The sequence below is a fragment of the Portunus trituberculatus genome, chromosome 4 (genome assembly GCF_017591435.1).
Source record: "Portunus trituberculatus isolate SZX2019 chromosome 4, ASM1759143v1, whole genome shotgun sequence".
NCBI lineage: Eukaryota > Metazoa > Arthropoda > Malacostraca > Decapoda > Portunidae > Portunus > Portunus trituberculatus.
The window spans coordinates 5520071-5542570 of record NC_059258.1 but is presented as its reverse complement, the minus strand read 5'-3'; the positions used below and the strand labels follow the sequence as shown (position 1 = coordinate 5542570).

General features: G+C 41.3%; 3 protein-coding genes across 3 annotated transcripts in view; all 3 read left to right on the top strand.

The window, feature by feature from the left end:
* Positions 1-1570: 1570 nt before the first annotated feature.
* Positions 1571-4133, top strand: LOC123511137 (inner centromere protein A-like). Its single transcript, XM_045266763.1, has 2 exons — positions 1571-3475; positions 3536-4133. The coding sequence occupies exons 1-2, from the start codon at positions 1617-1619 to the stop codon at positions 4131-4133; spliced, it is 2457 nt and encodes an 818-aa protein (XP_045122698.1). The 5' UTR covers positions 1571-1616.
* Positions 4131-5725, top strand: LOC123511277 (autophagy-related protein 23-like). Its single transcript, XM_045267036.1, has 2 exons — positions 4131-4471; positions 4595-5725. The coding sequence occupies exons 1-2, from the start codon at positions 4150-4152 to the stop codon at positions 5464-5466; spliced, it is 1194 nt and encodes a 397-aa protein (XP_045122971.1). The 5' UTR covers positions 4131-4149; the 3' UTR covers positions 5467-5725.
* A 2528-nt stretch (positions 5726-8253) lies between these two features.
* Positions 8254-22500, top strand: part of LOC123511273 (THO complex subunit 3-like) — a 17310-nt gene continuing 3063 nt past the window's right edge. Inside the window, exons 1-5 of the mRNA XM_045267023.1 lie at positions 8254-8285; positions 19449-19629; positions 20937-21131; positions 21594-21750; positions 22383-22500. The exon at positions 22383-22500 is cut by the window's right edge and continues 96 nt beyond it. Of these exons, the coding sequence (XP_045122958.1) occupies positions 8269-8285; positions 19449-19629; positions 20937-21131; positions 21594-21750; positions 22383-22500 (668 nt within the window). The 5' untranslated portion in view covers positions 8254-8268. The remainder of the gene's footprint in view (positions 8286-19448; positions 19630-20936; positions 21132-21593; positions 21751-22382) is intronic.

Genomic DNA, 22500 nt, shown 5'->3' with positions numbered 1-22500 from the left:
AGGGCCCATCTAGGTTATCCTGTATCAGTCGCACAGCGACCTCGTCATCAGTACTTAAAGATACACTTACAAGTACACAATACATTATATACTAATTCTAAATATTTGGCCCATTAACAGGGCTAAGTCCTGCAGCGAAATCCTCTACAATTTGTGGTCCCCATACATGGGGATCATGTCTTATTTAACTATAGTAAATTTCTTATAAAAACTATCATGCAGTGCTATACATAATTATAAATCTAATGAATTTAAGTGCTTATCTAATCTGTTTTTAAACATTGTCAAACTAGTGCTATTTACAACCGTCTCTGGCAATGCATTCCAGAAGTCTACCACTCTATGACTAAAGAAATATTTTCTTATATCTAACCTGCAGCCTTGCTTTCTAATCTTCCTGCCATGATTTCTAGTCCTATTTCCTCCTCTAAGGTAAAGAAAGATCTCACATCTATGTAGTTTGTATCTGAAAACATTTTAAATAACTCTATCATATCCCTCTTATACATCTCCTCTCAAATGAAAACATGTTTAATTCCTTTAATCTATCTCTATACTCCAGGCGCTTTAATGCTGGTATCATCCTAGTTGCTCTTCTCTGAACTGCTTCTAACATGTTGATATCCTGCCTATAGTGGGGTGACCAGGCCTGTATGCAATACTCTAAATGGGGCCTAACATAGGAATTATATAAGCTACGCACCACTTCCTTACTTTTATAACTAACATTTCTATTTATAAAACCCAGGATCCTATTTGCCCTATTTCTTGCTTCTAAACATTGCTTTGAAAATTTCATAGTCCTGTCTATCACTACTCCTAAATCCTTTCCTTCCTCTACTGCCTCTAGCCAACATCCCTCCATCTCATAGTTAAAGTTTGTGTTGTCTTTACCTAAATGCATAACCTGACACTTATCAGAATTAAACTCCATCTGCCACCTGTCTGCCCATGCTATCAGCCTGTCCAGGTCTCGTTGTATTCTGTAATTGCAGTGTTACTGCACCGCCAGACGCCAGTCCGCGGTGGAGATGAAGATACCGATAATAGTGATATCTATAGTAGCGAAGAGAATATTGTGTGTGTAGCCTCTCAGTAATCAGAGGTTAACTATTTAAACATGGTTGAGGACACAAAGTGGACAGTGGAGTGTGGGTGCCTGCTAGTGACACGGACAGCCGCCGCCGAGCAGTCTTTGGCTAACGTAAATAATATATTGGTGTAACTCATCATTTCACGGTGGTGCCATGTCATAACCTAACGTTGGTAACCTCCAGGACAACATATCAGTGAACTAACACCTGCACATACTTATAAAAACCAAATCATTCAAATCTTGAAAACGTAAACAAACCGATCCCCTGACCCGCCGCCTCTCTGTATGTGTGTATGTGTGTGTGTGTGTGTGAGTGGCTACGTGTGTGCGTACGTTTATTTGTGTGTGGGTGTTTGTATGTGTGTGTACGTGTACGTGTATTACCTGTACGTGTGCCTGTACGGATCTCGTCATCAGATGAGGGTCTGAGGACAGCACCCAAACTTTTTTGTAATAAATTACCTGCAAAAACAGATATTCCGACATTTACAATTTTGATTGACGGAAGATATTGAGACCAATGTCTTGCTGCAACCTTTTCATCGTGATCTGCGTGCTGGCCGCCTTCGGGGGCGGCATGGGAGACGTGCAAGAGCACGTCTCCTTCATGGAGAAGGGTGGTGCCCCCGTGGAGGGGGGCACAGGGGTGATGGAGGTGGGTTCCGAGGGGGAACCCATCTTGATGGACTATTTCATGCATGATGAAACGACCACTGATATGGATGACACGAACGAAGTTACCTCAGACGAGACCATGAGTGATGAGAATGTAACTATTGTTGAAACAAAGGAACCGTTGAATACAACCTCGGTAAAAGGCATTGAAGGCAAAAATGAAACAGTTCTGGAAACTACGAAAGAAGAGAACATAACATTAGAGAAAGCAATTGATAACAAGAACGGAACCATTGTTGAAACTAAGGAAGAGAACAGAACTGTGGAAAATCCTGTTGCCGAGAATGAAAGCACTGTTAAAACCATTGAGCACAGAAACAAAACGGTACAAACACCTGCTGGTGATAAACATGGGACAGATATTGAAGCCAGTAAAGAGCAGGAGAATAAAATTTTGGACAAGATGGTTGAAAAGAAGAGAAATGATTTGGAAACTAAAGAACAGGAAAACGAAATCTTGCTAACAATCCCTGTTGCTAAGAACGAAACATTTCTGGAAACTAAAGAGCAAGAAAACAAAACTGTGGAGAAAGCAGTTATTGATGATAAGAACGAAACCATCGTCGAAACTAAACAGCAAGACAACAAAACTGTGGAAAAGACCGATGATAGAAATGGAACCATTGTTGAAACTAAACACCTAGACAACAAAACTGTGGAAAAGACCGATGATAGAAATGGAACCATTATTGAAACTAAACAGCAAGACAACAAAACTGTGGAAAAGACCGATGATAGAAATGGAACCATTGTTGAAACTAAACACCTAGACAACAAAACTGTGGAAAAGACCGATGATAGAAATGGAACCATTGTTGAAACTAAACACCTAGACAACAAAACTGTGGAAAAGACCGATGATAGAAATGGAACCATTGTTGAAACTAAACACCTAGACAACAAAACTGTGGAAAAGACCGATGATAGAAATGGAACCATTGTTGAAACTAAACACCTAGACAACAAAACTGTGGAAAAGACCGATGATAGAAATGGAACCATTGTTGAAACTAAACACCTAGACAACAAAACTGTGGAAAAGACCGATGATAGAAATGGAACCATTGTTGAAACTAAACACCTAGACAACAAAACTGTGGAAAAGACCGATGATAGAAATGGAACCATTGTTGAAACTAAACACCTAGACAACAAAACTGTGGAAAAGACCGATGATAGAAATGGAACCATTGTTGAAACTAAACACCAAGACAACAAAACTGTGGAAAAGACCGATGATAGAAATGGAACCATTGTTGAAACTAAACACCTAGACAACAAAACTGTGGAAAAGACCGATGATAGAAATGGAACCATTATTGAAACTAAACAGCAAGACAACAAAACTGTGGAAAAGACCGATGATAGAAATGGAACCATTATTGAAACTAAACAGCAAGACAACAAAACTGTGGAGAATAAAGTAGATGATAGAAACGGAACCATTGTTGAAACTAAACAGCAAGACAATAAAACTGAGGAGAAAAAAGTTGATGATAAGAACGGAACCATTGTTACAGCTAATCAGCAAGACAACAAAACTGTGGAAAAAGTTATTGATGACAAAAACATAACCATTGTAGAAGCGAAACAGCAAGACAACAGAACTGTGGAAAATCCCACTGGTAATAAGATCGGAACCATTGTCCAAACGAAACAAGAGGAGAATAAAACTGTGGAAAATGAAGTTGATCAGAACGGAACCATTGTCCAAACTAAGCAGGAGAATAAAACTGTGGAAAATGAAGTTGATCAGAACGGAACCATTGTGGAAATGAAACAGCAAGACAACAGAACTGTAGAAAAAGCAGTTATTGATGACAAAAACGTAACCATTGTGGAAACGAAACAAGAGGAGAATAAAACTGTGGAAAATCCCACTGGTAATAAGATCGGAACCATTGTCCAAACGAAACATGAAGAGAATAAAACTGTGGAAAATTCCACTGGTGATAAGAGCGGAGGAGATATTGAGATTAGCAAAGAGGAAGAGAACAAGCCCTTGCTGCAAGGGGTGCACGATAAGATCGAAACGGATGAAACAATTAGTAAAGAGATAGAAAACAAAACATTTCAAAAAGCCGTTGCCAAAAACAACGAAACCTTTGAGGGAACTAATGAGCAGGAAAACAAAATGATATTTTCAAGGAACGAAACAGATGCGGAAACTAAAGAACCACAGGAGGAAATTGCGTTGCCACTAATCCCAGGTGCTAAAAACGAAACATTTGAAGGAACTAATGAGCAGGAAAACAAAATGATATTTTCAAGGAACGAAACAGATGCGGAAACTAAAGAACCACATGAGGAAATTGCGTTGCCACTAATCCCAGGTGCTAAAACGAAACATTTGAGGAACTAATGAGCAGGAAAACAAAATGATATTTTCAAGGAACGAAACAGATGCGGAAACTAAAGAACCACATGAGGAAATTGCGTTGCCACTAATCCCAGGTGCTAAAAACGAAACATTTGAAGGAACTAATGAGCAGGAAAACAAAATGATATTTTCAAGGAACGAAACAGATGCGGAAACTAAAGAACCACATGAGGAAATTGCGTTGCCACTAATCCCAGGTGCTAAAAACGAAACATTTGAAGGAACTAATGAGCAGGAAAACAAAATGATATTTTCAAGGAACGAAACAGATGCGGAAACTAAAGAACCACATGAGGAAATTGCGTTGCCACTAATCCCAGGTGCTAAAAACGAAACATTTGAAGGAACTAATGAGCAGGAAAACAAAATGATATTTTCAAGGAACGAAACAGATGCGGAAACTAAAGAACCACATGAGGAAATTGCGTTGCCACTAATCCCAGGTGCTAAGAACGAAACTAAAGAGCAAGAAAACAAAACGGTATTTTCGAGGAACGAAACGGTTGGCGAAACTATAGAACCACACGAGGAAATTTTACCACGAGCGAACATAACTCACGAGAGCGAAACAGAAACTGAAGGAAACGAAAGCGAAATTGTACAGAACAAATCGATGAATCTAGAGACCACGATAGCGGAAATTGAAACGACCACGATAGCGATTGAGGAAAAAACGGAAAGTATTCAGAAATTAAATGAAGATCTCAGTAAACAAACAATACTTCTGCAGAACCGAACAGAAGATCTTGAGAAAAAATCAAATGAAATGAAAAACAAAATACTAGAAGTGGAAAACAAAACGATGCGATTAGAAAAGGAATCAGATGCGATGTTAATGGAGAGTGTCATAATAGGACGAACGATGCTGCGTGTGGAGACAGAAACCAATGACATTGAAAACAAAGCTGTGGGTTTGAAGGAGACGACCGAGAATCTCCAGAACAAGACAGGAGACCTGCAGGAAGGAACTCAGAGTCTGCAGGCTCAGATTGAAGCTCTACAGAACAAGATGATGCACTTAGAGAACATGATGGAAAAAATCTTGAACATGACAGTAGAAATTGAAGACCATACATTAGGTCTGGAAAAAGAAACACTGGATTTGGAGAATAAGACAGTCGAATTGGAAGACAAGGTGACTGGTATTTATAATTGGACTCAACAGATGCAGAAGCGAACGTCGCAACTGGAGAACAAGACTACTGGACTGCGGAGCAAGACAGTAGGCTTGCAAAACAAGGCATCAGTCCTGAAAAAGAAAGCTTTTCCTGCAGATGATGATGTGTTGTCTGCGAGGAAAACAGTAGGCGTGTAAGACAACAACGCCGCCGGAAAACAAAACAACCCTACTACAACTGTGGAAAGACAAACTGCTGCAGTACAATGTACAACTCAAGAAAGTACGAACTGTAACCGAAAGGGCAATCCACAGTGGCGCTGCTGAGGCAGACAGATGACAGAGAGGCCGAGGAGATCTGAACGAAGGCTCCTCGTCCCTGTCATGGAAAGGAAGGATCTTTTCTTTACCTTACCTTTCCGAACTGAGTGACTTTTTCTCTATGACTTTCTAATAATGCAGTATTGTAATGTTTAGTCAACACAAAACGTGTGCTTTCCTTTCTGTCTTTATTGATACATGAATTACTCTCTATTCATCTGATAAACCAGACTTTAGTTCTGTGCCATCATTCATTGAACAGATGATGTAGTGTGTGTGTGTGTGTGTGTGTGTGTGTGTGTGTGTGTGTGTGTGTGTGTGTGTGTGTGTGTGTGTGTTCCTCCTGTCTTTCATTGTACAGATGGTTATGAGAGAGAGAGAGAGAGAGAGAGAGAGAGAGAGAGAGAGAGAGAGAGAGAGAGAGAGAGAGAGAGAGAGAGAGATTACAAGTTCTCTTAATTTACATTATCATATTCCTTCCATTTTGTTCTTTCTAATTGATTTAATCCTCTCTGCCTCTTCTTATTACAATTACTCTTTTCTCTTTATTTTTCCCTTTTTTCTCTTTTTTTCCTTCATTTTATCCTTCTTTGCTTCGTCCTTCTCCACCTCCTCTTTTTTCCTCCATTTTATCCTTCTTTGCTTTGTCCTTCTCCACTTCTTATATTTCCTCTTTCTCTTTTCTCTTTTCTCGTGCCTCTCCTCTTCCTTCTTTTTTCAACACCCACACCAAGGATATAGTGAAAACAAAACCACATTTTCTCAAGTTGTTTTTATGCTACCCCCAAAAAATACACTCACACACACACACACACACACACACACACACACACACACACACACACACACACACACACACACATACACTCACACAGTCACTTACATAGTACAGTAAGTCCTCGTTATACGGTACATCTGCGTTCCTGAAAACCTTACCGCATATTGAATTTACCGTATACCGAACGTATTATAACATGTAATAATAGGGAATGCGTTCCAGCACGTCAAGTCACCCCTACAGAAATTAAAATACATGAAAATAATTAAAAAAAAAAAAGTAAAGTACTGCGCAAAAGAAGTAAACAGAAAATGAATATATTATGAATATATTTCCTACAGAGCTTCATAATAAAGTGCCGAGGATTTAAAAACATTACGGATTCTCCTCCAGTATAATGATGATGTGATCGGGTACCATGTGGTGTTACTGGGCAGGGAATTGGGTTAACTTGTACAGAACCAGATAAAGGAGATAAGTATGTACTGTACCTACTGCTTGTTATTGTTGATGCGCTGAGAGGTAAATTTACCATTATTATATACCCAGTATATGCAAAATAATTGATCTATTCTTGAGTGTGTCGGAGCGTGTGAGATAAGTGTTGCTGTGAACGTTGTCATGACAAAATGTAATTGTAAAGTTTAAAATGAATTACTAAAGTTATGAGAAAAATGTAATTCAGGAAGTTGAGGGTTCAATCACTCATGAGATCAATAAATTCATTGAGAGTTCATGATTACAGAGATTGTTGGAAAAAATGTAATCCAAAATAAATTATGAATTAAATCAAAAGGAAAAATGTAATTAAGGGATATAGTAAAAGCTAATGAAAAAAATATAATCTGGAGCTATTGATTAGTGTACATAATTTAGGAAGCAAATTAGTTAGAAGAGAAACTTGTCATGAAGAGAATAACATTGAGATTACAATCAATTATAAAGGTTATGAGAAAATCATGTCATTGTAGAGAAAAGGACAAGTAAGTCAAAGTTGATCATTTCATTACTTTTTAAGTGAACTATGTATGATGGGAAAGTTGTGCTAAGAATTATAGAGTCAGTGAGGAAAAACCAATACAGTACTAGATAGCTGATAAGTTGCAGTAAGAATGAATCAATTGCTACAACCTGTTTGACTACAATGATGTGCCTTGTTGACGCTTGTACATAACCGACCTCCACCCTGGGTACAGCAGTGGTCATTCATGTCTGTATAGTAGTGATGCACCCTGTGTTATATACAGACATATATATAATATAATATATCAATAAAAACTAAGTGATTTATGGCTACGTTATTGTGTTCCCTTGGATGGAGAATAACAAATATACTCAACTACTGCCAATGTGATGTCATGGGAGTGGATGGCCATCGGTAGAAGGTGCCCCAGAGAGAGAGAGAGAGAGAGAGAGAGAGAGAGAGAGAGAGAGAGAGAGAGAGTACTATCAGGTGTGCTATAAACCTGCCTCATCAGTTTGAGAATCAGTTTATCTAGTGGTTCTGTAGGAAAAAGTCCCGGGACAAGCGGTGGGAAACGGGAGACACTGTAGCGAGAGGGACATTAGGAAGAGCCGCCGCGCCGCCCGCCAGCCGAGGTCAAAATGTGCCGCGCGACTCACTTCCGCTTCGTAAGTTCGTACGTTTTATGGACCAGTTCAGCTATTTACACATGTTTTAGTAGCTAATGTTTCATGAATTACCAATGAATATATCTTATTAAATATAAATGAACAAATGTTGGTTAAATGGCCTTTCTTATAATTTGTTCAACACTGCTGCTTCTGTCGTGATCAGCCCGCGACAACATCAGCCTGGTGGAGCTGACTGCCGAGTTAGTCCGAGTCGCTGACTGCTGATGGCTGGAAAGCTGAGTGTTAGGTCGCCTTCGCTTCTTTCGATGGCATTTCCACCGAGGTAAGTCTCTTAAAGATGTGTAAGCGTTAGTATAGCTTTGTTGTAAAGGCTTGAACGCCATAATGCAATGAAGTATGGAGGGGTGGTGGTAAGGCAGGGGCTGAGAACTGAGCAGTGTGGTGGCGGTGGTAAACACTCACATGTTTTGAGGCAGGTAATATCAACTATGGTATACAGTCAGCTCTGTATTTGATGAAACAGCCTTCTCACCCTATACTTAATGCAACAGCTGCCCTACTCTTATTTGTACAAAGAGCGACATGCCAATTTTAAACACGTATAGGATCATAGGCACCTTACCGCTAGCCTCTCTCTCTCTCTCTCTCTCTCTCTCTCTCTCTCTCTCTGGCAATTGAGATTTCTTGAAAATAAAGACAAGAAACACTGTTATCTGCGATTACTTAGTCAAGACTAATGGCAGGACAGTCTCTTATCTTTTTTTTTTTTTTTCCTGACTCTCCAGCAACTACTTATTTATCCGTAAAACCAAGGCAATTAATGTCCTCTCACCACTACTACCCTCCCCGTGCTCCAATCTCCAAGCTACGTGTGTGTGTGTGTGTGTGTGTGTGTGTGTGTGTTAAACTGTGTGGAAGACGCGTCCCTTGTAAACTATGAGATCGGTGTCGCCGCCAGTAACCGTGCCGTTTGTTAACAGTGAGCTGAGTGAGGCGTTATCGGCGCTGGCAGGGCAGGTCAGTGAGAGAGGCAGTAAGAATAGTGAAGACGAAGATAGTGATGATATTGATGGTAGAGAAGAGAGTAGTGTGTTTGTAGCCTCTCAGTAATCATAGGTTAACTATCTATATATTGTTGAAGGCACAAAGCAGTGTGTGGGTGCTGTGCTTTCTGGTGTCACAGGTCAGCCCCCCTGGGAAAGTCCAGTGCCAAACGTAAGTAGTATATTGGTGTAACTCATTATTTCAGTAATAATGAGTTACTGATATGTTGTCCTCCAGGACAACATATCAGTGAACTAACTCCTGCTGATACTTTAACATCCCTATAATTTGAGTCTTCCAATACGTCAACAAACTGATCCCCTGAGCCGCTGCCTATCTTTCCGTCATTATCTGCCTCATTTATCGACTTTTGCAGGCCACACAGGTCACTAAGTATTGCCATAGGCCTAATCTTTTATACCTATCGCTGAAATACATCCGTGATTTCTTAGTTTGTCTGTCATGAAGGCCAAGTGAGGGTAAGTGGATGGGAATGTGACGTCATCACTGACTCCCGCCAAAATGCTTACCTGTCCTGGCTTGTCGGTATATAATTTTTACTCCCGGTACTATTTATGATTTTTTTATTTTATTTCAGATGACTATGAAGTCTTAATGGTTTCTAGAAATCGTTCGTGATTGTTTAAGTGTTATGAGCTTCTGCCAAATCAAATACGGGGAGTTTAATAGTAATTTATAGCCACGTTAAAATTGATATATATATATATATATATATATATATATATATATATATATATATATATATATATATATATATATATATATATATATATATATATATATATATATATATATATATATGATGTTTCACGAGTTGTGGTACTTACTCAGGGATATGATAGTTTGGGTGATGCTGAGTAAAAAACACTCTATACACATATTGTGGTTTTTGCTTTGTTTTATAAAAAATGGTAAATGAAAATTAAGAGTGGCGAGTGTTGCGGGGACCGCTCTCTCAGGCAGGACACAACCCGTGCGGCGATATCTCTGTCTCTAGAGAAATATTAATTGAAAGTATACACTTTGGGACTTGAAATCTTTAGAAAGGCTGCATCTAAAATGTTTCAATAATTTCATTAGCATTTAGAATACAGTACAATCATGGCAAATAATCGTGGACCATGTCAGCACTTTCTTCACCCAACACCCTCCCAAAAGACTAGTCTACCTGGCAACTCACCGCAAACGTCAGTGTCGTGCCTGTGAGCGAAGTTTATTCTATTCCTCCACGCTACATACTGTAGGATGACACTGACGTTTCCGGTGAGTTGCCAGGTAGTCTTTTGGGAGGGTCTATATATATATATATATATATATATATATATATATATATATATATATATATATATATATATATATATATATATATAAAAGACACACGGCCGTCTTCATAATATATTGTGGTTCCTTTTTAAAACTGATGGGAAATACCTAAATTATAGCAAACTAACATGAAAAAAATAATTCGTAATGGTATGAATTGAGTGGTATGCAGCAGCAGCAGCAGCAGCAGCAGCAGTAGTAGTAGAAGTAGAAATGCAATGGTAAAATGCCGGCCAACTGCAGTGTTACTGCACCGCCAGACGCCAGTCCGCCAGACCGCCACCCGTCCCGGCCACCGATCCGCCGAGTGGTGCCGACACATTATTCATTCTTAGCGGTACGAAGCAGCAGAGTCCCGGCACAGACGCTAGACGGTACAAGCGTCAAGCGGTACCGGAAATGATGCCGGCACATTCAGTTGTACCAGTACAGACGCGTCTCGCCGAGCTACTGCGGCTTGGCCAGCGGAATGAGGCAGCGGGCCAGTGGCACGCGCTGCTGGTACCACGGTACCGACTACCGAGTGGCGGTACTGGTACTGGCACGGCCAGCGCGGCACACTCAGTACCAGTACCAGTAGGAGCATACCGAGACTACCGAGACGTGTGGTGCTGACACTTTACCGGGACGGGAGTGCCGCGCGGGGCGCGAGGCAGGCGGCCGGAAACTGAAGAAAGAGTGGTATCACTGAGTCAGTTATCAATGAGTATTGACCATTGACCACAATTATTTTGTTTTTATTATCATGAGTACATGCATACATACATACATACATACATACATACTACATACACAAGAAGATAATCAATATGATGAAAATTTGGTAATGCATTATATATATCAGAGACAGACAGACATCAAATGATGCAGCACTATGCCACGGTTGATGAAAAATAACGGCACTAACTACCCCTAACGGCCTCAGCCGTCAAGGACGAATGACCAAATCTATAGGGATGCTGACAGTTGCCTTGACACCTTTTTCACACAACTGAAAGGACCCGCGTTCGATTCCTAAGCGGGATGAGATAATTTGGGCTTGTCTGTAATATCCGTACACTTAATCCTATGTGCAGTAGTAGTAGTAGTAGTAGTAGTAGTAGTAGTAGTAGTAGTAGTAGTAGTAGTAGTAAGCAGCAGTAATAGTAGTAGTAGTAGTAGTAGTAGTAGTAGTAGTAGTAGTAGTAGTAGTAGTAGTAGTAGTAGTAGTAGTAGTAGTAGTAGTAGTAGTAGTAGTAGTAGTAGTAGTAGTAGTAGTAGTAGCAGAAGCAGCAGCAGCAGCAGCAGCAGTAGTAGTAGTAGAAGTAGCAGTAATAGTAGTAGTAGTAGAAGTAGAAATGCAATGGTAAAATGCCGGCCAACTGCAGTGTTACTGCACCGACAGACGCCAGTCCGCCAGACCGCCACCCGTCCCGGCCACCGATCCGCCGAGTGGTGCCTACACATTATTCATTCCTAGCGGTAGGAAGCAGCAGAGTCCCGGCACATACGCTAGACGGTACAAGCGTCAAGCGGTACCGGAAATGATGCCGGCACATTCAGTTGTATCAGTACAGATGCGTCTCGCCCAGCTACCGAGACCGCGCCGACGCGCCAGGGCAGCCAATCGGTACCAGTGTGGACCGATACCGAGAGTGAGAATGACTCAATGTTACCGTCTTACCCATCACCGCTCGCCTTGAGCCACCTCCACGCTGTATACAATTTGCTCAGTACCGTTTCCGCTATTTACCGGTACGGAAAATTTTAACCGGTACAGTACCGTTAAGGCTGGTACTGGTACAGGAACTTGCCCACCAGTCCGTGAGCCGCGCTGCACTTGGCAGGACAAGGCGCTGGCCGTGAGGGACAGTGAGTGGTGGAGATGAAGATACCGATAATAGTGATATCTATAGTAGCGAAGAGAATATTGTGTGTGTAGCCTCTCAGTAATCAGAGGTTAACTATTTAAACCTGGTTGAGGACACAAAGTGGACAGTGGAGTGTGGGTGCCTGCTAGTGACACGGACAGCCGCCGCCGAGCAGTCTTTGGCTAACGTAAGTAATATATTGGTGTAACTCATCATTTCACGGTGGTGCCATGTCATAACCTAACGTTGGTAACCTCCAGGACAACATATCAGTGAACTAACACCTGCACATACTTATAAAAACCAAATCATTCAAATCTTGAAAACGTAAACAAACCGATCCCCTGACCCGCCGCCTCTCTCTCAGCCATTATCTGCCTCATCTCTCACTCATTACAGGCCAGACAGGTCACAAAGTGGAGCCATAGGCCTAATCTTTCATGTCAATTGTTGAGATATATCCGCAATTACCTGATTTGTGTGCTATGGAGGCTCAGTGAGAAGAAGCGGCCTACCCATGACGTCACGAGTCCCAGGCTGTGACGTCATCACCAGCTCCCGCCCAAAATGCCGGTCCCAGATGCTCGACTTCCACTATTATTTATATTTGTCTCAGTTCATTTATTTCGAGTCACAAGTGCCTTTTAAGGGTTTCTAATGATAGTTCGCAGTGTTTTACGTGTCTTCCATGCTTGAGTTGAGTGAAGTACGGTGATGTAGAGGGTGTTTATGACTTGAATGGGAGGGCCAAAATACGCTAAAATTTTTACCTCCGCGCTCTGTGATTTTTTATTTGAGGATGTAGCGAAGTGTTTGTGTTTTCAAAAGATGGTTTATCATGAGAAAAGTGTGCAAGGCTCCTGAGAAGTTGAAGATGTGGACTTTAAGAATGATATATAGTCCTGTTAATATTGTAAACAACGTCATTTTTTAAATATTATTTTTTCTAATAGGGCGAGTTGCCAGGTTTTGATATATCGAAATGATAGTCATAATTTTTGAAAAACGTTATCGATTCAGTTGAATGAAATTGGTGGGCTTTGAAATTGTGTTTAAGCAAGTCGAAGTTCTAATACTTTATTTAGTATATTTTTGAGCTATTTTTATTATTCCTTTTCTCGGCAATGTTTTTGTATTTTAGAAGTTAGTTTCGATTGATAACGAGTCATAATTTTTATAACATTCGTGTCCAGCTGCCTTTTTGGGAGTCCTCATTTTCAAAATGATTTGCGTAACGAGTATATGTGACGTCATCAAGGGAGGGCCGACCCCCCCCCGGCTGGACCCAGGCCGATACCTGGCTCCAGGCCCGAGGGTGTGGGGGTGTGTGTGTGTGTGTGTGTGTGTGTGTGTGTGTGTGTGTGTGTGTGTGTGTTGCCTTATCTTTCGTTATGAGGGAACCCACCAGCTGGAACCACTGACACCCAGCTCCCAGCTGGAGGGTGTTGGAGGATAAGGTGGCTCTGTGTGTGTGTGTGTGTGTGTGTGTGTGTCATTTTCTTTCATGGTACTTAGCGTGTGTGTGTGTGTGTGTGTGTGATTCACTATGGTAGCCCGGTAGTCACCCAGCCAGCCTTCTCCATTACGAAACAAGCTCAGAGCACATAGACAGATCTTCGGATAGGACTCAGATTGTGTGTGTGTGTGTGTAATTCACTATGGTCGCCCGGTAGTCACCCAGCCAGCCTTCCCCATTACGGAACAAGCTCAGAGCTCATAGAGCGATCTTCGGATAGGACTGAGACTGTGTATTTACGTAGTTGTATTTACCTAGTTGTAGTTTTACAGGGCCTGGGCTTTATGCTCGTGTGGCCCTGTCTCCATATCTACACTTATCCAATTTTCTTTAAAAGTATGCACACTCTTTGCTGACACCACTTCCTCACTCAAACTGTTCCAAGTCTCAACACATCATTGCGGGAAACTATATTTTTTTAACATCTCTCAGACATCTTCCCTTCCTCAGTTTCTTACTATGCGATCTTGTGCTTCTAAAGTTATATTCTTCTCTCAGGATCAGTTTCTCATTATCCACTTCATCCATTCCGTTAATCAATTCATAAACTTGTATCAGATCCCCTCTCTCTCTTCTCTGCTCCAAGGTTGGTAGATCCATAGACTTTAGTCTCTCCTCATATGTCATCCCTTTAAATTCTGGAACCATTCTTGTAGCCATTTTTTGTAGTCTCTCTAATTTTCTTATGTGTTTGTGTGTGTGTGTGTGTGTGTGTGTGTGTGTGTGTGTGTGTGTGTGTGTGTGTGAGAGAGAGAGAGAGATGTGTGTGTGTGTGTGTGTGTGTGTGTGTGTGTGTGTTTGTGTTGCCTTATCTTTCTTAATGGGGGAGCCCACCAGCTGGAACCACTGACACCCAGCTCCCAGCTGGAGGGTGTTGGAAGGGGAGGTGTGTGTGTGTGTGTGTGTGTGTGTGTGTGTGTGTGTGTGTGTGTGTGTCGTTATTTCACCGTTCTGTATACGTTTCATCTCTGGCGTCCCTCTTTATTATCCTAGTCTGTCAACACAAACTGCAAGTAATAGCGTATAGCGAAATGTGTCCTATTCTTAGCGCTTATTGAGCAAGGGGAAGCTATGATATGTAGAAAACACATAGCCCGGAGCAAAGCAAGGTGCCTCTATCGCCTCGCCTCGCCCCGCCGTGTTAACCCCTGCAGTAACATGACGTGTTTTCATATTTATTCTGGCTATTACTCAATGATTTTGTACAGCTTCACAAACTTATGTGGGGATTAAAATAGTGAAAACTGGCCATTAATCTCTGACACCGTAGACCCTTCTTATTGTAAGCAAAATCATCTAATCACACACAAACTATCGTAAAAATGCCACTTAAGGGATTAGACTCGACTCGCTCAGACGCCCATAACTGAGTGCATGGCGGTAATTCAGTGCTGGAGATCTTAATGACAACAGTGCCCACAGAGATAAATTGAGAGTTTATGGACGACAACAGTAACAACACAGCGCCTTGTTTTCACCCGACATGTTTCCACTTTCCATCGTCGTTCGTGGAGTGGCTGGCGAGAACAAATCAAGGTTCCTCGCAATTCTTTTACCTTGATTTTTGGGTTTGATTAGGCGATTTTATTGACATTAGGAAGGGTCTATGGAGATCAGAAGATTAATGGCTGGAGTCTTCACTATTTTAATTCCCCCATAAGTTTCTGAAGCTGTATAAAATCACTAAATAGCAGAATGCATAGGGAAACACGTCCTGGTACTGAAGGGGTTTCGGCAACGCACACCCTAAATAGCTTTGATACTAGTTAACCCACACACACAGACACACACACACACAGCAGTTAACTATTGGTGTGTAATAATCTCGTTCAGCTCTTGAGAAACGCTTAAAGGCACTAATGAATCCCTTTGCCGTAGTTTCTGGGCTGAGAGCTTACAAACTGTTACTCCGGGATACAAGCTTTCCAGGCTCACACAGCAATCCATGGCTGGAAAAATATTAGGTGGAATGGAGACTGAGACTAAAGAATAAATAGGCGAGTGTCTCAGCTGATAGGTACTGAGCGGAGCGGCGCGAGAGATAGATAGATAGAGAGGGTGGGAGGGGGCTGGAGGCGGAGATATGAGGAACATATGGGAGGGGACGGAGTGGGGGACAGACGGGAAGGTGGAGTGTGGATCGAAGCCAAACTGATACGTCAGAGGCACCTGTAGCTAATGACAACTATTATAGGTACCACTTAAAAAAGGATGGCAGATGTCACTTTTGTTTGAAATACTGGTAGGAAAACTGCTTCGTGAAATGCATACATACATACATGCATACCGTACATACATACATAAATATATACACATATGAGTATATTTTTAACATTGTTGCCAAACGCTTCCGCTCATATTGGTCGGAACCCGTAGTGAACCAGGGTTGCCATGTTTGTCCTTTTAAGGACAGTCTGTCCTTTTTTGAACCTGTTTGTCCTTAAGTTTTCTTGTAAAAAAGGACAGTCAAAATCTGTCCTTTTCTGTCCTTTTTCAGCAAAATTTATTTATTTATTTTTTTTTCATTGTGAACCACGGATCCGGTCAAACCTTCAAACACGCAGTCAATAAATTTGTTTCTGCAACTTCCTATCTTTTTATTGTTTTATCATATTTGTTCTTGTGTTATATAAAAATAAATCGAGCATATTATAAACTTATGATTTTTCTGTGGGATCGCAGACTGGTAACTATAATAAGCAACCGGCAACTCCCTTAAAAAAGCGCTCCCACTCCCAGCCTCCCAGCCCAGCCTAAATGTTGCTAAATTTCATATACCCCTGCAGGTTCTCTCTCTCTCTCTCTCTCTCTCTCTCTCTCTCTCTGTTATACACTTTTAAACACACACACACACACACACACACACACGGTAGCTCAGTGGTTAGAGCGCTGGCTTCACAAGCCAGAGGACTGGGATTCGATTCCCCGGCCGGGCGGAGATATTTGGGTGTGTCTCCTTTCACGTGTAGCCCCTGTTCACCTAGCAGTGAGTAGGTACGGGATGTAAATCGAGGAGTTGTGACCTTGTTGTCCCGGTGTGTGGTGTGCCTGTGGTCTCAGGCCTATCCCAAGATGGGAAATAATGAGCTCTGTGAGCTCGTTCCGTAGGGTAACGTCTGGCTGTCTCGTCAGAGACTGCAGCAGATCAAACAGTGAATTACACACACCGGCCAGTTTACCGTGAGTCACGGTAAACTGGCCGGCCGCCGGGCTGACTACGGCAGGGTTGCTAGACACTACACTTGATAAAAGGACAGACCTGCTTTAAAAAAAGGACATTTGCCCTAAAAAAAAAAAAGACAGCACAACAAAAAGTGTGTATATATATATATATATATATATATATATATATATATATATATATATATATATATATATATATATATATATATATATATATATATATATATATACACACACACACACACACACACACACGTGTGTGTGTGTGTGTGTTGGATATTGCCAATTTAAATATCTAGCATTTATCATTTCTATCTACATAAAGCAAATCACACAGCTCTTTCATAAATATTTTTGTAAACAAAACATAAATATATAAATAAAAGACACACGGCCGTCTTCATAATATATTGTGGTTCCCTTTTAAAGCTGATGGGAAATACCTAAATTATAGCAAACTAACATGAAAAAAATCATTCGTAATGATATGAATTGAGTGGTATGCAGCAGCAGCAGCAGTAGTAGTAGACTAGAAGTAGAAATGCAATGGTAAAATGCCGGCCAACTGCAGTGTTACTCCGCCAGACGCCAGTCCGCCACCCGTCCCGGATGGCGGTGGCCGTGAGGGACAGTGAGTGGTGGAGATGAAGATACCGATAATAGTGATATCTATAGTAGCGAAGAGAATATTGTGTGTGTAGCCTCTCAGTAATCAGAGGTTAACTATTTAAACATGGTTGAGGACACAAAGTGGACAGTGGAGTGTGGGTGCCTGCTAGTGACACGGACAGCCGCCGCCGAGCAGTCTTTGGCTAACGTAAGTAATATATTGGTGTAACTCATCATTTCACGGTGGTGCCATGTCATAACCTAACGTTGGTAACCTCCAGGACAACATATCAGTGAACTAACACCTGCACATACTTATAAAACCAAATAATTCAAATCTTGAAAACGTAAACAAACCGATCCCCTGACCCGCCGCCTCTCTCTCAGCCATCACTGCCTCATCTCTCACTCATTACAGGCCAGACAGGTCACAAAGTGGAGCCATAGGCCTAATCTTTCATGTCAGTTGTTGAGATATATCCGCAATTATCTGATTTGTGTGCTATGGAGGCTCAGTGAGAAGAAGCGGGCCTATCCATGACGTCACGAGCCCCAGGCTGTGACGTCATCACCAGCTCCCGCCCAAAATGCCGGTCCCAGATGCTCGACTTCCACTATTATTTATATTTGTCTCAGTTCATTTATTTCGAGTCACAAGTGCCTTTTAAGGGTTTCTAATGATAGTTCGCAGTGTTTTACGTGTCTTCCATGCTTGAGTTGAGTGAAGTACGGTGATGTAGAGGGTGTTTATGACTTGAATGGGAGGGCCAAAATACGCTAAAATTTTTACCTCCGCTATCTGTGATTTTTTATTTGAGGTTGTAGCGAAGTGTTTGTGTTTTCAAAAGATGGTTTATCATGAGAAAAGTGTGCAAGGCTCCTGAAAAGTTAAAGATGTGGACTTTAAGAATGATATGTAGTCCTGTTAATATTGTAAACAACGTCATTTTTAAATATTATTTTTCTAATAGGGCGAGTTGCCAGGTTTTGATATATCGAAATGATAGTCATAATTTTTGAAAAACGTTATCGATTCAGTTGAATGAAATTGGTGGGCTTTGAAATTGTGTTTAAGCAAGTCGAAGTTCTAATACTTTATTTAGTATATTTTTGAGCTATTTTTATTATTCCTTTTCTCGGCAATGTTTTTGTATTTTAGAAGTTAGTTTCGATTGATAACGAGTCAGAATTTTTATAACATTCGTGTCCAGCTGCCTTTTTGGGAATCCTCATTTTCAAAATGATTTGCGTAACGAATATATGTGACGTCATCAAGGGAGGGCCGACCCCCCCCCCGGCTGGACCCAGGCCGATACCTGGCTCCAGGCCCGAGGTGTGGGTGTGTGTGTGTGTGTGTGTGTGTGTGTGTGTGTGTGTGTGTGTGTGTGTGTGTGTGTGTGTGTGTGTGTGTGTGTGTGTGTGTGTGTTGCCTTATCTTTCGTTATGAGGGAGCCCACCAGCTGGAACCACTGACTCCCAGCTGGAGGGTGTTGGAGGGGAAAGTGGCTGCGTGTGTGTGTGTGTCCTTTCCTTTCATGGTACTTAGCGTGTGTGAGTGTGTGTGTGTGTGTGTGTGTCCTTTTCTTTCATTTTACTTAGCGTGTGTGTGTGTGTGTGTGATTCACTATGGTCGCCCGGTAGTCACCCAGCCAGCCTTCCCCATTACGGAACAAGCTCAGAGCATATAGACAGATCTTCTGATTGGACTGGGACTGTGTGTGTGTGTGTGTCGTTATTTCACCGTTCTGTATACGTTTCATCTCTGGCGTCCCTCTTTATTATCCTAGTCTGTCAACACAAACTGCAAGTAATAGCGTATAGCGAAATGTGTCCTATTTTTAGCGCTTATTGAGCAAGGGGAAGCTATGATATGTAGGAAACACATTTTGCTCAGTACCGTTTCGGCTATTTACCAATACGGAAATATTTACCGGTACAGTACCGTTAATGCTAGTACCGGTATTACCGGTACTGGTACCGGAACTTGCCCGCCACATGATGCTGGAGCAGTAGCCACTCGCCAGAGCCACTCGCGTCTCGCTCGCACGGTTGGCGGACAAGACGAGAGAGAGGAAGGCAGGGAGAGACGAGTGACTAGTGCATGGTTGACTCTTCAGCAGGTGAGTGTGGAGGTTTGTGCTGATGTGTGAGTTCAGTGTACACGAGTGAGGGTGAATCTAGGCGGGGAGTGGGAGGGAAAGAGAATGTGTGAGGATAAAGTTGGCTGGCAGGGAATGGGTGTATGCTCGTTTGTCAGTCAGCTTAGATGTGGACCTTAACAGGCGAAACGGCGTTATATTAGGGTGGGGAACACATCAGGAATGAATGTAGATGAATAAAAGTGAAGTGGAGAGTACAGAAGCCGGCTGTGTGAGGGAGCATTGAAGGAAGCTGTCTTGAGCATTGCCGCAGCTAGTGTTATGATACTTTGGGCATTTCATGTTGCCTTCCTATCTCGAAATTTAGGTGCTTGGACTCATTATTTGCTGTGAGTGTTGTGGAGCCCCGCAGTCTGTATAGAATCTCAGCAACAGTGTAAGATAGGACAACACCCACAGTAACCTAACGCTTTCATAAACTAACCTAACTTTATCCTTCGGTACGTGACGTGTTTTCGTATTCATTCTGCTTACTATTTGGTGATTTTACACATTTTCATGAAAATTTACACACTTTCAGAAACTTATGTGGGGATTAATATAGTGAAGACTGATCATTGACCTTCTGACCTCCATAGACTCCTCTTAATGTAAATAGAATAATCTAATCACACCCAAACTCAAGGTAAAAATGTGGTCCACTACTGAAGGGGTTAATAGACAACTCTACTGAAGCTAACCTACCAAACCCCAATAGCCTAATCTAATTAACTTGATATACTCAATTATTTAACAAATTCTTAAACAATTGTAACTTAAACCTAACTTTATAGATCCCATAATCTAACTTAACAGACCTCAGTAATTTAACAAACCCTCATAAGCTAACCAAACTTAATAAACCCCTTTTATTCAACGTAACCTAACCTAACCTGTCTTAACACCATAAAAGACCTAAAAAACACTTGTTAGCTAACTGAACCTAACCAAACCTAACTACGGTGGGCAAACTTTTCAGTGCAGGGCCACATTAAAATAAAGTGCAATCTTATAAGGGTGCATTATTACAAAATGATTAATATTTGAAATACAAAATAAAGCCTTTAAAGAAAGAGCCAGTCTCCCACTCATACGTACACATGCGGTAAAAAAATGAAATGCTCACAACATTATTTGGTGTTGTTTACTACGTTTCTCTTTCAAATTTGCTAACATTTTTTTGGGCAGCATGTGGTCTGCTGCTGTAGTTTGCCCACACCTGTAACAGATCTTTGTAACCTAACAGACCCCACAACCTCACCTAACCCAACCTCATCTTGTTCCCCCAGTGTGCAGCCATGGGGTTGTCTTACCTGGAGGAGATGCGGACATACTTTGAGAGCCACAACAAGCAGAAGGAGTATGTTGGCCACAACTCTAAGGTCCACACCATTGGTTGGAACGCTGATGGCCGCCGCCTTGCCTCGGGCTCCTACGACAAGTGTGTTACCATCTTTGTGTTTGATGGACATCGTGAGACTCTGGTATGTTGGTGTTGGTTTTTGCGTGTATGTCTTTTTGCTGGTCTGTGTTGAGTTTTATGGTTTATCATTGTGTGTTTCAAATATATGTTTTTTGAATTGTGTTAAGAATTTAATGATTTTTAAATGGTTGTGTTTTTCTTGTATCTTTTTTTTTTTTATTTATTGAGTTGTGACATATTTTATTATCATTGTTTGATATGAAGTGATCATGTTCTTTTGTTTGTTGTGTATTAATTCTTTTCTTTCCACAAGTTCAAGTTTAGTTCATGATTTCCTATTTTTTTAATATGATATGACCTTGTTTTTTTATTTTATTTATTGTGTATTAACTTTTATTTCTTGTTTTTCTCTCCTATTAAGTCTGTATTTTTCTTTGATCTGTTGTGTGTTGTGTATTTATCCAAACCAAACCAACCTACCTAACCTAACCTAACCTAACCTAACCTTTCCCGTCTTCCACAGCGCAAGGACTACACTTACAAGGGCCATGGTGACAGTGTGGACCAGTTGTGTTGGCACCCCACACACTCGGAGCAACTCACCTCAGCCAGTGGGGACAAGACAGTGAGAATCTGGGACACACGCACCCACAAGTGTTCCGCGACCATCAACACTAAGGGTCTGCATAGTTTGTTATTGTTGTTTGTTAATGTTCTTCTCTTTGGCTGTTTGCATAGACTGTGTGTGTGTGTGTGTGTGTGTGTGTGTGTGTGTGTGTGTGTGTGTGTGTAAGATGTAAAGTTTGCAGGTTCTTTGTGTGAAAGGTGTGTGTATGTGCTTGTTTATTTGTTTTTGTGTATACAGTACAACACAAGCTTTACTACTACTACTACTACTACTACTACTACTACTACTACTACTACTACTACTACTACTACTCTCACAACTACCACTACCACTACAATAACCTTGCTTCACTTGACTTTCTTCTTTCTCTTACCACTATTCTGTCCACCGCTCTAATGCAAAAGTTAACCAGTACTCTCAATCATTCATTCCTTTCTCTGGCACACTCTTGAACTCCTTGTCGTCTGTATTTCCATCTTCCTATAACCTAAGCTCATTGAAAAGTGAGGTTTCAAGACATCCCATTCTTTTGGCAAATTCTCGGACCTGCATGGGAACTGGTGCATCAGTGGGCAATTTTTTTTTTTTCAATTATTGTTACCTTTGGCCAGTTCTCACCTTCTTAGATTAAAAAGAAAGAAAAACACTACCCTTACATCACTAGTAACACCACCACCCCAACAGGAGAAAACATCAACATCACCTGGTCTCCGGATGGACAGACTATTGCTGTGGGGAACAAGGAGGACCTGGTGTCGTTTATTGATGTTCGTAGCCAAAAGATACGTCATGAGCAGCAGTT

Excerpts from the sequence above, each read along its gene's own strand:
- LOC123511277 (XM_045267036.1), top strand. The coding sequence starts at position 4,150 with ATGATATTTTCAAGGAACGAAACAGATGCGGAAACTAAAGAACCACAT. Across the intron at positions 4,472-4,594 it reads TGCGTTGCCACTAATCCCAG|GTGCTAAGAACGAAACTAAA; the intron begins GTGCTAAAAACG and ends CACTAATCCCAG.
- LOC123511137 (XM_045266763.1), top strand. The coding sequence starts at position 1,617 with ATGTCTTGCTGCAACCTTTTCATCGTGATCTGCGTGCTGGCCGCCTTC. Across the intron at positions 3,476-3,535 it reads GAAGTTGATCAGAACGGAAC|CATTGTGGAAATGAAACAGC; the intron begins CATTGTCCAAAC and ends TCAGAACGGAAC.